At 37.5% G+C, this 12135-nt stretch overlaps 1 protein-coding gene across 1 annotated transcript in view; it reads right to left on the bottom strand.

Moving 5' to 3' along the window:
- Positions 1 to 83, bottom strand: part of LOC137618507 (uncharacterized) — a 45981-nt gene extending 45898 nt beyond the window's left edge. Inside the window, exon 1 of the mRNA XM_068348668.1 lies at positions 56 to 83. Within this exon, the coding sequence (XP_068204769.1) occupies positions 56 to 83 (28 nt within the window). The remainder of the gene's footprint in view (positions 1 to 55) is intronic.
- Positions 84 to 12135: the final 12052 nt, after the last annotated feature.

Genomic DNA, 12135 nt, shown 5'->3' with positions numbered 1-12135 from the left:
TATTGGCCGAGAAGTATTTGAGGGATTCATGGATGATTTGGCGAACATACTCTACCAGCCTGTCCACTGATCTCTACGGCCATCGAAGATGGATGTGATCTTGAATGTGGCTAACGACTGTCTTGTGGGACATGATGTTACCGTAGGCAGTATTAAGTTGCTTAGTATATGCAATAAGTGTAGGGTAGTGTGTATTTGTTTATAATGAATTGTAATTTGTGTATGAAATTATGTAGCATGATAGAGCTATACAGTATGTATCGAGAGCAACATCATTGTATTATATGAAGTATGTTGGCCAGGGCACCAACCATCCATTGAAATACTACCGCTAGAAAGTTATGGCGTCCTTTGACTGGCCATACAGTACTACATTGGATCCTTCTCTCCGGTTACGGCTCATTTTCCCTTTGCCTACACATACACCTAATAATCTGGCCTATTCTTTACAGGTTTTTTTTCTCTGTCCTCATACACCTGACAACACTGAGATTACCAAACAATTCTTCTTCACCCAAGGGGTTAACTACTGCACTGTAATTGTTCCCTGATCACTTTCCTCTTGGTAAGGGTAGAAGAGACTCTTTAGCTATGGTAAGCAGCTCTTCTAGGAGAAGGACACTCCAAAATCAAACCATTGCTCTTTAGTCTTGTGTAGTGCCATAGCCTCTGTACCATGGTCTTCCACTGCCTTGCGTTAGAGTTCTCTTGCTTGAGGGTACACTCGGGCACACTATTCTACCTTATTTGTCTTCCTCTTGTTTTGTTAAAGTTTTATAATTTATATAGGAAATGTTCATTTTAATGTTGTTACTGTTCTTAAAATATTTTATTTTAATTGTTGATTACTTCTTCAGTAGTTCCCTTATTTTCTTTCCTCGCTGTGCTATTTTCTCTGTTGGAACCCTTGGGCTTATAGCATTCTGCTTTTCCAACTAGGTTTGTAGCTTGGCAAGTAATAATAATATTAATAATAATAATAATAATAATAATAATAATAATAATAATAATAATAATAATAATAACGAGTATGAATTTAATTAGGTAAATGATTATAAGTAATATTCCATAGAGTATGTACTTTAGGATTGAATTCTTTACAAATTACCTCAAATAAGGGTACAACTTAGGTCATATCAAGTAATGAGATCAGTCTTTTATACTTTTGTACTGATTGTCATTTGCCTGTATTCGATCACTTACGATTTATGGTTTATGTTACGTTAGTAGTTATCTTTAGTAAACTGTGCCCAGAGCACGATATAGTAGATATCGTAGGCTATTATGATAGAATATATAAAACTACAACAGAAGTCTTCTTTACTTTCACCAAGAAATTAGAGATAGAAAATAAGATTTAAAGCGAATGATGAAATATCATTACAGGTAAGCAGCTGAGTGATTTGTTCGATAGAAGATGAGATATAAAATATCACACTAATCATGAAATATAATTAAAAGTAAGCAGCTGAGTCTAATTTGTTCCCATATACTACAGAGATTTTATCTTATAACCTTTCCTATGAAATAGTAAATTGAGAAGTTTTTTATAGTCTCAGCGGGCTATTCAGAGGCTAATCAGCTTGCTATTCACAGCCCAAACTTCTGTTATATTTGCAGTGGAGATCGGGAACTTGTTCTTCTCTCGGGTTGGTGAATTGACACCGTCCCCACTCTTAGTATTATATAGAGTTATATAGAGTTGAATGTGCTTCCTATACTACCCATTCCCCATTTTTTCCCATTAACCAGAAAAGATTTGGTCGAATTTTATAGCTCTTAAACAATCGTTATAAAGCAATAATGAAAGCAAAAAAAATTAGCATTTAAGCCTTGAAATTTCAAATAAAAACTTAATAAAGCTATTCTTATTAGCCAAGCAGATAATGGACAAAAACCAAGAACCACCAAGTAGCCATCAAAGATCTATATGAAGTGAAAAAGGCACTTGAAACTATGACCAAGCTTTGGTCTCTCCTGGTAAGTCATGAAATCTTCCCATGGAAAATAATCAGTGGGAAATATAGGTACAATGTGATGTTAAAAGAAGAACTCCTTGAGAAAACACCCAACCCCGAAATAAAAAGGAGCTAAAAAAGCTCAACCTAGTAGCAATGACCACCCCCACCCCCGGAATACAATGCAGGACGTACCCTAATCCTGAAAGAAACTGATAAGCATGTTGATAACATCCCAGAGGAAGTCCTTATTCAAATAATCTAGGAAAATAATACAAATATAAAGGTCATGAACCTCTTAAAACTCAAATGAGGCATAAGTCTGTCATCAAACTTAGAGTTGAAAATGTCAACATGGCAAAGAAGATACAGAAAGAAGGTGTCTTAGTAAGAAACCAATCAATACCCCCTCATCAAGTAGAAAAGGAGATCTTTATAAAAATCACCCCTTGCTACAACTGCTTAAAAACAGTCATAACACCAAAAAATGCCTCACAGGAAATAAAATTATTTGTACCAACTGTGCAGAGGAAGGGCATAAATATACCGCCTGCAACTCCAAGACTTCTAAATGCATAAATTGCAGTGGGCCTCACAGAACCCTGCAAGCCACATGTCCGATAAGGGAAAACACAGTAAAAGAAGAGATAAAAAAAACGCAGAGAAGGCGTCAAAAACACAAAAACAGGGCTGACATATGCAACATGGCAGCCCAAGTAATAAATGCTCCACCTCCCCAAAATGGAACAACAAACCTAACTTTAGGCCTATCCATTAATGCAATAGTAGCAATATACACAGCCCTGATTAGCACCCATATAGAGGAAGCTATTGATCCAGGCCCGTTCTAGGAAACTATAGACGAGATCTATGAACTAAATGGTCTACTAAAGGTAAAGTTGCCAAAAAGAATGGCAGGAAGTATCAAAGAAGTCCTATCCTACTTAGGGATGACCCTTCCACACCAACAAAGTAAAACCCTGAAACTCCCCAGAAGACACGGCAGTGGAATTTGACGAGGAGATAGACTCTGATGAGGAGGAAAAAGTAGAAATTGAAGATGAAAAACAAGAACAAAAGGAAAAAGGAAACCCAAAAGGAAGTCCCAACAGAAACTAACTGCAATCCCCAATGTTGAAAAAACAAAAGGAAATTACAATAGAAAGGCTAAAAGAAAGAAAGAAAGAGATAAGTGTCCATTTAGGAATTAAACATAAACTTTATGTATCAAAGGAACAACACCTGTGCCCGGAAAAGTCAAAGGACAGGAAAAGAGCAATCACGCCCTTGGTTAGCAACTAAGCAAAGGTCGCATGGAAATATAAAGATTTCACAATAAGTGATATAGCTAGCCTGTTGACAGAAAATATAAAAGATGACATCACAACCGTGATACAAATGAAAAACGTTGAAGTAGAAGAATACAATCAATTGCGCGAAGGAACCTGTTAAACCATAAACACAAAAACATAACAGCACAAGGCAATACGTAGACATGAATGGCTTAAAATCGCCAGTTAATTGAATAAATCACCATCACTCAACATAGAGCATGGACAATGAAGAAAAATGCTTTAACAAAGACATAAATGAAACTAAACCTAGATATAGTATTACTAAACTCTACAAATGCTTTAAACGTGGATCATTTAAAAATTTATATATATAATGTCTACAAAAAGAATACAAAAATCGAAAGAAATGCAGGAGTGGCCATAACAATTGAAACCTCCATCAAACACAAGCTAATAGATACAATTCAAACATACTAACTGTGCAGATACAAACCCCGAAAGGCCCAATAAACGTTAGCACTATACGCTATATCAACCACCCAGAACACCATTCCTCCCAAACACAGAAATCTCACCTCTTATACACAGCAACATTCTTACATACATAATAGGCGATCTAAATGCAAGACACCCCTCCATAGGGCACCCAGACACAAACGTAACAGGAAATACATTACATCAACACATAAGCAATAACCTCCTATCACATATACAGTAGGCCCAATGTTCAACACAATGACAAACAAACTAGATAAACAATATCCCAGCAGACCTGACATCATACTTAAAAACAATAGAGCACAATTAAAGTATAACATCACCAGGACAAAGTACAGCATCTGATCATATTCCAATCATAATAAAACTCTCGCCAAAACCAATAGTCAAAGAAATAAAAGACAAGCGCAACATTAAAAAGGCTAATTGGGAAATCTTTAAAGATACAATAACAAGGAAAATAGTCACACAGGAACCAGAAATAGACCTAAACAAAAATGAAACCGCAACAAATAACGCAATAAAATTAGCAATAATAGAAATAGAGATAGTCTCTCCAGATAGCGACTACTTGAAACTACTCACCCAACAATTAAATTACCCACAAACAAACATACATGAGTAAGGATAACACACACATTAATAAGACACATCTAAAATGAAATAATGGAAGAATCCAACAGGTTAAACAGAGAAAACTGGAACAACACAATAATAAAACTAGGGCAAGGATACAAAGACCCAGAGAAATTCTGTAAAAAACTACAAAGATTACTGGGGAACCAAAAATTGGAATACCATCTTAATCAACATAATGGTGAAAAAGTAGAAGACATGGAAGACCAAATTAGATTACTAACCGAAACATGGGCGAGCACAATCGAAAACAATCGAAATTACAGACCAAGAAAATGCAAATTTCGATAGGGACACAGAAACAGAAGTCCTCAAAATCCCTCAAAAAAAAAAAGAAAAAAAAATAGGGAACGAATAAACCCCTATCAAAATTCAGATCTACAAAGACTGGGTGAAAACAACTACTTAATAGTCGACATTAAAATATATGGGATAATGAAAGCAGTGAAAGTATTTAAACATAAAGCACCAGGTAAAATTAGCATAAATAAGTTAATGCTATCAAAACTACCAATGGTGGCATGGAGAAGACTCCAACAAATAATAAACTTTACACTCTCGATGGGATATTACCCAAAACCAAACAAAGAAGGAATTCTCATTCCCAAACCAGGGAAAGACCCAAAACAGTCGGCAAACAAAAGGCCAATCACACTGCAAGAAGTGCCGGGAAAAGTGTTTGATAAATAAAACATTTGAATTCTTGTAAAAGTAAATTCTGTGCAGGTTTGTTTCGATGCCTTGTGCTGCATCTGTTATAGTATTTACATAAATGAAATTAAGTTTAAGGCACATTTTCATCATAATTAGAAAAATCTACGTTTCTAAGCGAGGCGAGATTGTAGGGTGAGAATGCATGTTTGAAATGTTACTCTTTTTTGTTGTTCATATTTTAAATACTGAGATCTGGGAGACTTAAAAAAAATATGTATATTCATAAAACACCTGTGTTGATATCATTTACTATTAATTAAGTATTAAAGCTGGAAGAGCGGAATGGTATAGTACACTGAGCACCTTTGAACTGGTCCCAAACCAAAGTGCCCACGACTGGGGATTATGATTCATTGTTCAGACGCAAAGGAAGTCTGATTTTCCCACAATCAATTGACTCTTGTAAAACTCTCCTGCAGGCAGTTCAAATAAGGTATCATGTGCCCAAATTGGACTTGTCTAAAGATACTCCAGAAGGTGAGATCCCTATTTTCAACTACTATTGAAATTGTTGCACCATCTGTATCATGAAAAAAGCACTAGATTCCGTCCTTCCTCATAAAGAGAAGACTTACAATCGCTAATCTAAGGATGACCACCCTGCAAGTACTGGTCGTGCAGTCTCTAGCACCTTAAGAAAATAAGAAACAGTTTGCATATTTTTCCAGAATTAAAACAAATACACCAAAGGACTAATAACTAGAGAAGATATGATTTATATGCATGCAATTGAGACCATATGCCAGGATTAGGAATGCTGCCTCAAAGAAACTTGATAGCAGAATTCTTGCCATTGTAAGCATGGACACTGCAGCCGCTGAGGCACATGACCATATGTCCTGCTATAGACTGTACACAATTGACAAAAATTCACAGCAAGAGAGTGGTATAGGTACCAATGACAAAAATAAAGAACATATACGTGAAGCATCTGTCAGTCAGTCATGTAGTGAACTCTATGATTACTCAAGAACAGATTATTGCATTATACTAAAGGTCATGAGGATGATGGACGTTACATCTATATTCCTGGCATCCCTGAAATTCCCGGGTTAGAACAAATGCAGAATTCTATAAAAAAAAAAATTAATATATAATAATCTTGCCTTAAGGAATTGAGAAAGAGTTTTGCTGATCTCTTCACATCTTCCCAGATCATAAAGCTTAATAGCTAAATTGTGCAAGAACTTGTTAGGAAAAATTCATCTCTGAGAAAAAGCTGAAGATGTTATGCCCACTTACTTCAAACATGAGCTACCAAGCAACTCGGGGCTAAAGCAAGACTAAAGCCACATACATTAATCAATCTTGATCACCAGAGATGGTGGTAGTCGAATCTGATATCATTCTAGATTCAGTTTTATGCTTTTTATACCCCTGCTCACAGGGTCCAAGTCCCTGAAATCTTTGACAGCATGACCCCAAGGGTAAATCGTTTCCTGCAATTGTTTTGCCAAGATATTGTATATGCAGTGACACGTGGTAAAGCCAAGCCACCCAAACCGGTTGCACTGTACTTCAGTATTAAGTCTTTTACGGGTGATATTGAGTTGATAGATATCCACAACTGCCTTGGCCATTGCATTACATAAATCACAGATGGAAGAGATTGATGGTACTCTTTTCTTGCAGATGCTGTCCACCTTAGGAGGTGATCCGGCACTGCTAAGCAACATCTTTCCTGATGTCTTTAAAACCTTGCCTTTGGACAACATTGACCTTCTAGAAGAGATTCTAAGTGGGGAGTGACATTGCAGTGTAGGAAAAGCAAACAGACCTTATCTCTGCACAATCCAGGCATAATGGAACACGGATAAAGAGGAAGAGCATTTGTGAACTTCCACTGATGCTACCAACATATAATACCAGGCGATAGGCAGGCCTATTCATGGAAAAGACTACTGAAGCTGATTCTTACATAGAAACTAGGCTTGCCAAGCAAAATAATTTTTCTTGGCTGTTTGCTTACGTGCTGCAAGTGAAAGACCATTCAGTGATCAGCTGGACTGGCTTCATCATCATGACCTGAGAGAAGATTGCAGTTACCACTTGAAACATTGTCTACTTTCCCACAATTAACGACCCTGTAATAGAGTTTCCACAGACATTATATTAAAAGTTGTTGACATCACTTGGAAACTACCCTCATCAGTTCAAAATTATCTTCATCGGGTTGGGTGGTGTTCATACCAGAAGTGCTCTTTTAGCAACCATCAGGAACTGTTTTCAAGATACTGGGCTCTTAGACTTATTAGTTGAATCTGTGGTCATGGCACATGGCTCAGTTACAGGTATCCTGGAGGACAGGATGTACAATTGAGCTGTTCGGGTGCACGAGCTGGTGTACAAAGCTCTTTTGCACTCAGCATAGAGGGATTCCTTCCCTATTTAGAAACTACAAATATTGAAAACATAGCGCATCTTTAGGAGTCTCTCTGAGTCACTGATTATTGCTGAGGACATCTGTCAAAATAGTCTGGAGCATATCTTCAAGAACCACGCTTGCTAAAGTATTTTGGATCTCTTCGAGAAATACCTTGAGGCACTCAGAAACAGGAGTGAACCTGCAAGATTCTGGGTAACCTACTTAGATTAGACATGGTGGTGATCCTCTTAGGCCTTATCCCTGTAACCAAAGAAGGGAACTGATTGCTACCCCTGGCATGTATCTTAGCCAGATTCCATGGTGCTTTACATATTACAGGCTCAACTGTGCAAGGTACTTGCCATAAAACCTAGCTTAGATGAATCAACTACTATCAGCAACCCTTAATGCTCATGTAGAGTTTGTGACAAGAAAGTTCTCTGTACAGTTTGGGTTCATAAACCCATTTGCTAGAATTCTTGGATACCTAGCTATTGAAGAGATGGTGAACAGACACACAGACAGCTGGAGGAACAAAATGCTTTAGTCTTAAACCAGGATTCATCTCAAAGTAATACATAACCCAGGAATACAGATGGTAATACGTAAGACAACTCAGAGAAACCTCAAACCTTACTTATCTGGTTCTTCAAACTAAAAGAAAGAATAAGGATGAGCATGGAGTATAAGACGTGACAGACCGGATGGAGAACCCTTGACTAAACCCCATGTGGTCAGATGACATCTGGAGTCAGCAGAAACCTGCTGAGAGCTCATACAGTAGGAGAAGCGGCATACCAAAAATTCAAAGCAAGGCTAGACAGAAATCGACAAATGAATTTCCATATCAAATTAAAGAAGCAAGTCCTGAAACTTTCACTTATGTAGATTTTAAACTTAATTCCAAGAATTCGCTGGATATTTTACTCAAGATAGACAGGAACTTATTCAGTTTCATCATCTTGATTGCTGAAAACCAAGGATGTTTTTGCTTACCTGCTAGGCCTGTCCCATGACTACCCTATCATATAAAATGGATCATTATACTTGCACACCGAGGACAGACTCAGACAGGTTCCTATTACGAAACAGACATTCCCAGCTATATTGTCCATTGTCATAAAAGCAAGAGAAACGTTCTACTTCACCTAATATGCTGACACTACTAAATTGGTAGATATTTCCACCAGAGAAAAATTCGCCTTTACAAAACATTACTCTCCTATGTTTAACTAGTGTCTCACACGCTCATGATGTGATATAGTTAATAGGTTTTTAACCCAATTTAGGAAACATGTTTTATATAGTACATCTTTGTCTCTGTTTAGGGGCCCGCACCATACTGCTCATTCCTGGAGGTGCGCACTTTCCCCCTCTAATCTAAGATATTTGGACACTCATATCTGGGACAAGTTATGCAATATAGTAGGCAGATATGTAACTTAAGAATATATGAAAACTAACATAAAAATACAGATATATTATTGAATAGAAAAAATAATATGCTACAATTCCAACAAATTTTATAGTAAGATATATATATATATATATATATATATATATATATATATATATATATATATATATATATATATATTGATTTATCTCTTCTTTTGAGCTTTGTTGCTTTTAGATATAGAAAACCTAAAAGAAAAATCCTATCAATAACGGTATTACATAGCCTTATCAACAATCCTCCTCTTGTTGCTAGCAATACAGGCTCGAATTGGCAGGGTAGGTATAGGAATGGGTTCTTCCTCCTCTCAGTTTGCCTGTCCACGTTTTGCAGAATAATTTTTGTAATGCGAATCATCGATCAATGTTCATCATTATCACAGCTACCACTGAGCTTTTAACTTTGTTATCACTTACACATAAATATTTATTTAGCTAATGTATGTAATTTACTACAGTGAAAAAAATTTTCAACATCATACAACCAGATAATATTTCTTACTTACTGATACCTTCAGTTGGCGAATTTCCTTCATATGACAGGGTCATAAGAAATTAACGGACGTTACTTTTACTAGCAATAATCCACTGGTTTACAAAGAAATTGAGGCAAGCACAAAAATACACGTTTTTTCCATAATTTGGGTGTGCTGAATTCAAATTTGAAATCCGTTTTTACTCATCACCTCTAGTTTTTTTTAGATATGCATAGTGTGCATTTTGTGCATATACGGTACATAAAGGCGTATATGCATTCAGGGTTAATTCTAATATTGTGAGACTTATGGCTTATTTTTTAGTTATTATGCACTAAATGTAAGTGATTGCATTACATTATATATATAATTATATATCAAGACGGATTTTGGCAGCTAGGGCAACAGGTCTCAATCCACACTCAGTAATGCTCTAGCAGTCATCGGAAGAGGTTGTCTCGCAGGTGGCGCAGGAGGTTGGTGTCCCTCAACTATCGTGTTACACATCTTTTGGGTAGCTAAATATTAGTATTACATTTTCCAATGTACATTTTATTGCCTTGCATATGATTTAGTTTTACTTTGTTATATTTTCAGATTCTCCAATGGCTTCAAGCACGTCAAAACATCGAGGATGCCTCAACAAGGCCAATTCTTTCTGCTACGTGTGTGGGGACTTCACAACAGTTGCACAGCGTTGAACCATCACTTCCCTCCTCAGAACCACCTACTTTCACTATTTTGACTGCAAAATTGGTGATCAGGACAAGTCTTGGGCTCCACACATCTGTTGTAAACCCTGCTACAATGTACTAACTGCATGGTTTAATGGCAAGAAAGCGGCTTTCAACTTTGCAGTCCCGATGGTTTGGAGAGAGCCACGAAGCCACGCAGATGATTGATATTTTTGTTTAACTAATGTAACTGGTTTCAATGCATCTTCTATGAAAAAGATCAAATATCCCAACATTCCATCTGCTATGAGACCCGTTCCCCATTCAGATGATCTTCCTGTACCCACACCTCCAGTAAATAAGGATCTTCTTTCTTCATCAGATGAAGAAATACCTTCAAGGGAGGATTCTGCTGAGTCAATATCTTTGGAAGATATTGAGTCTACATATTCAGGAACAAGTGGCAACGAACCACACTGGATCACGCAAGAAGACCTGAATGATCTTGCTCGTGATTTTTATCTGTCAAAACAGCAGTCAGAGCTCTTGGCTTTTCGGCTTAAACAGTGGAACCTAGTCCAGGAAGATATAAGGATCACCAGTTTCAGGAATCGGAACAATGACCTTGCTTCCTTTTTCGACATGGAAAACAAGTTGTGCTACTGCACAAACATACCTGGCTTGTTCACGTCCCTTGGTTTGCCTCATAATCCTTCAGACTGGCGTCTTTTCATAGACTCTTCCAAGCGAAGTCTCAAGGCTGTGCTTCCACACAACGGGAATAAATATCCCAGCATTCCCATTGCACACTCTGTCCATCTAAAGGAGTCCTATGACAATAAGGAGCTTCTTTTAGAAGCTATTAAGTACAGCGAGTACCAATGGAGTCTGTGTGGGGACCTCAAGGTCATTGGTCTTCTTATGGGTATGCAAGCGGGCTTCACAAAGTACTGTTATTTTCTCTGTCTCTGGGATAGTCGAGCTGTACCCCAGCATTACAAGCAGAAAGACTGGGGGTCTAGAAGCACTTTTGTTCCTGGCGAACACAGCGTCAAGGGGAATCCTCTGGTGGACATGAATAAGGTGCTTCTTCTTCCTCTTCACATCAAGCCTGGTTTGATGAAGAATTTTGTGAAGGCGTTGGACAAAAATGGTGCTGCCTTCCAACACTTGCCTACTGTGTTCCCAGGTGTTAGTGCTGCTAAGCTCAAAGAGGGCATCTTTGTCGGACCTCAGATCCAAGAAGTGCTGAAGGATACTGATTTTGAGGAGCTTCTTAACTTAAAGGAACTGAGAGCATGGGAAACATTCAAGTCAGTCTGTAGTGGCTTCCTTGGTAACACATGCGTACCAGATTACCAAGCCTGTATTGAAAAGTTGCTAAAGTCTTACGAGGATATGGGGTGCCGAATGTCACTCAAGACTCATTTTCTCCATTCCCACCTCAACTTCTTCCCGCCAAACCTTGGAGCAGTGAGTGATGAGCATGGAGAAAGATTCCACCAAGACATTACGAAGATGGAGAGCAACTATCAAGGCAAATGGAACCCCGGCATGATGGGAGACTTCTGCTGGATGCTCTTGCGTGACATCCCGGAGGCAAAATACACCAGATCTAAGAAAACACACTTTTGACTGTCTGTGGTACTATGAATTGTGTAATTGTGGCATCCAAGTATATTGATTCAATCAGTATTCTTTATCTATCCTGTTTTATCTGTTATAAGCTGCTGCAAATCTTGAAATGTGCACATATATTCTCTGTTTATACTAAAATGGGACTATTTAAAAACCAGAAAACTAGAGGTGATAGAGCAAAACTATTTATAAATTTGAATTCAGCACACCCAAATTAGCAAAAAACACCTATCCCCAGTCTTGCCTCAGACCAATTTTTTTTTCTTTCTGTAAACCAGTGTGATTAACCATTAGTGCCCTTATCAATCACATGAGTTGGAGTCATGAGCATACTGTAAACATACAGTATGTAGTATCTCCGTGGTGCAGTTTTTAAAAGGACCAATAACACAATCTGATTGCATCTTTTAACAAACGATTGTTTTA

The sequence above is a fragment of the Palaemon carinicauda genome, chromosome 2 (assembly GCF_036898095.1).
Source record: "Palaemon carinicauda isolate YSFRI2023 chromosome 2, ASM3689809v2, whole genome shotgun sequence".
NCBI classification, from domain to species: domain Eukaryota; kingdom Metazoa; phylum Arthropoda; class Malacostraca; order Decapoda; family Palaemonidae; genus Palaemon; species Palaemon carinicauda.
The sequence above is the reverse complement of the archived record's forward strand: the minus strand, read 5'-3'. Positions and strand labels throughout refer to the sequence as shown.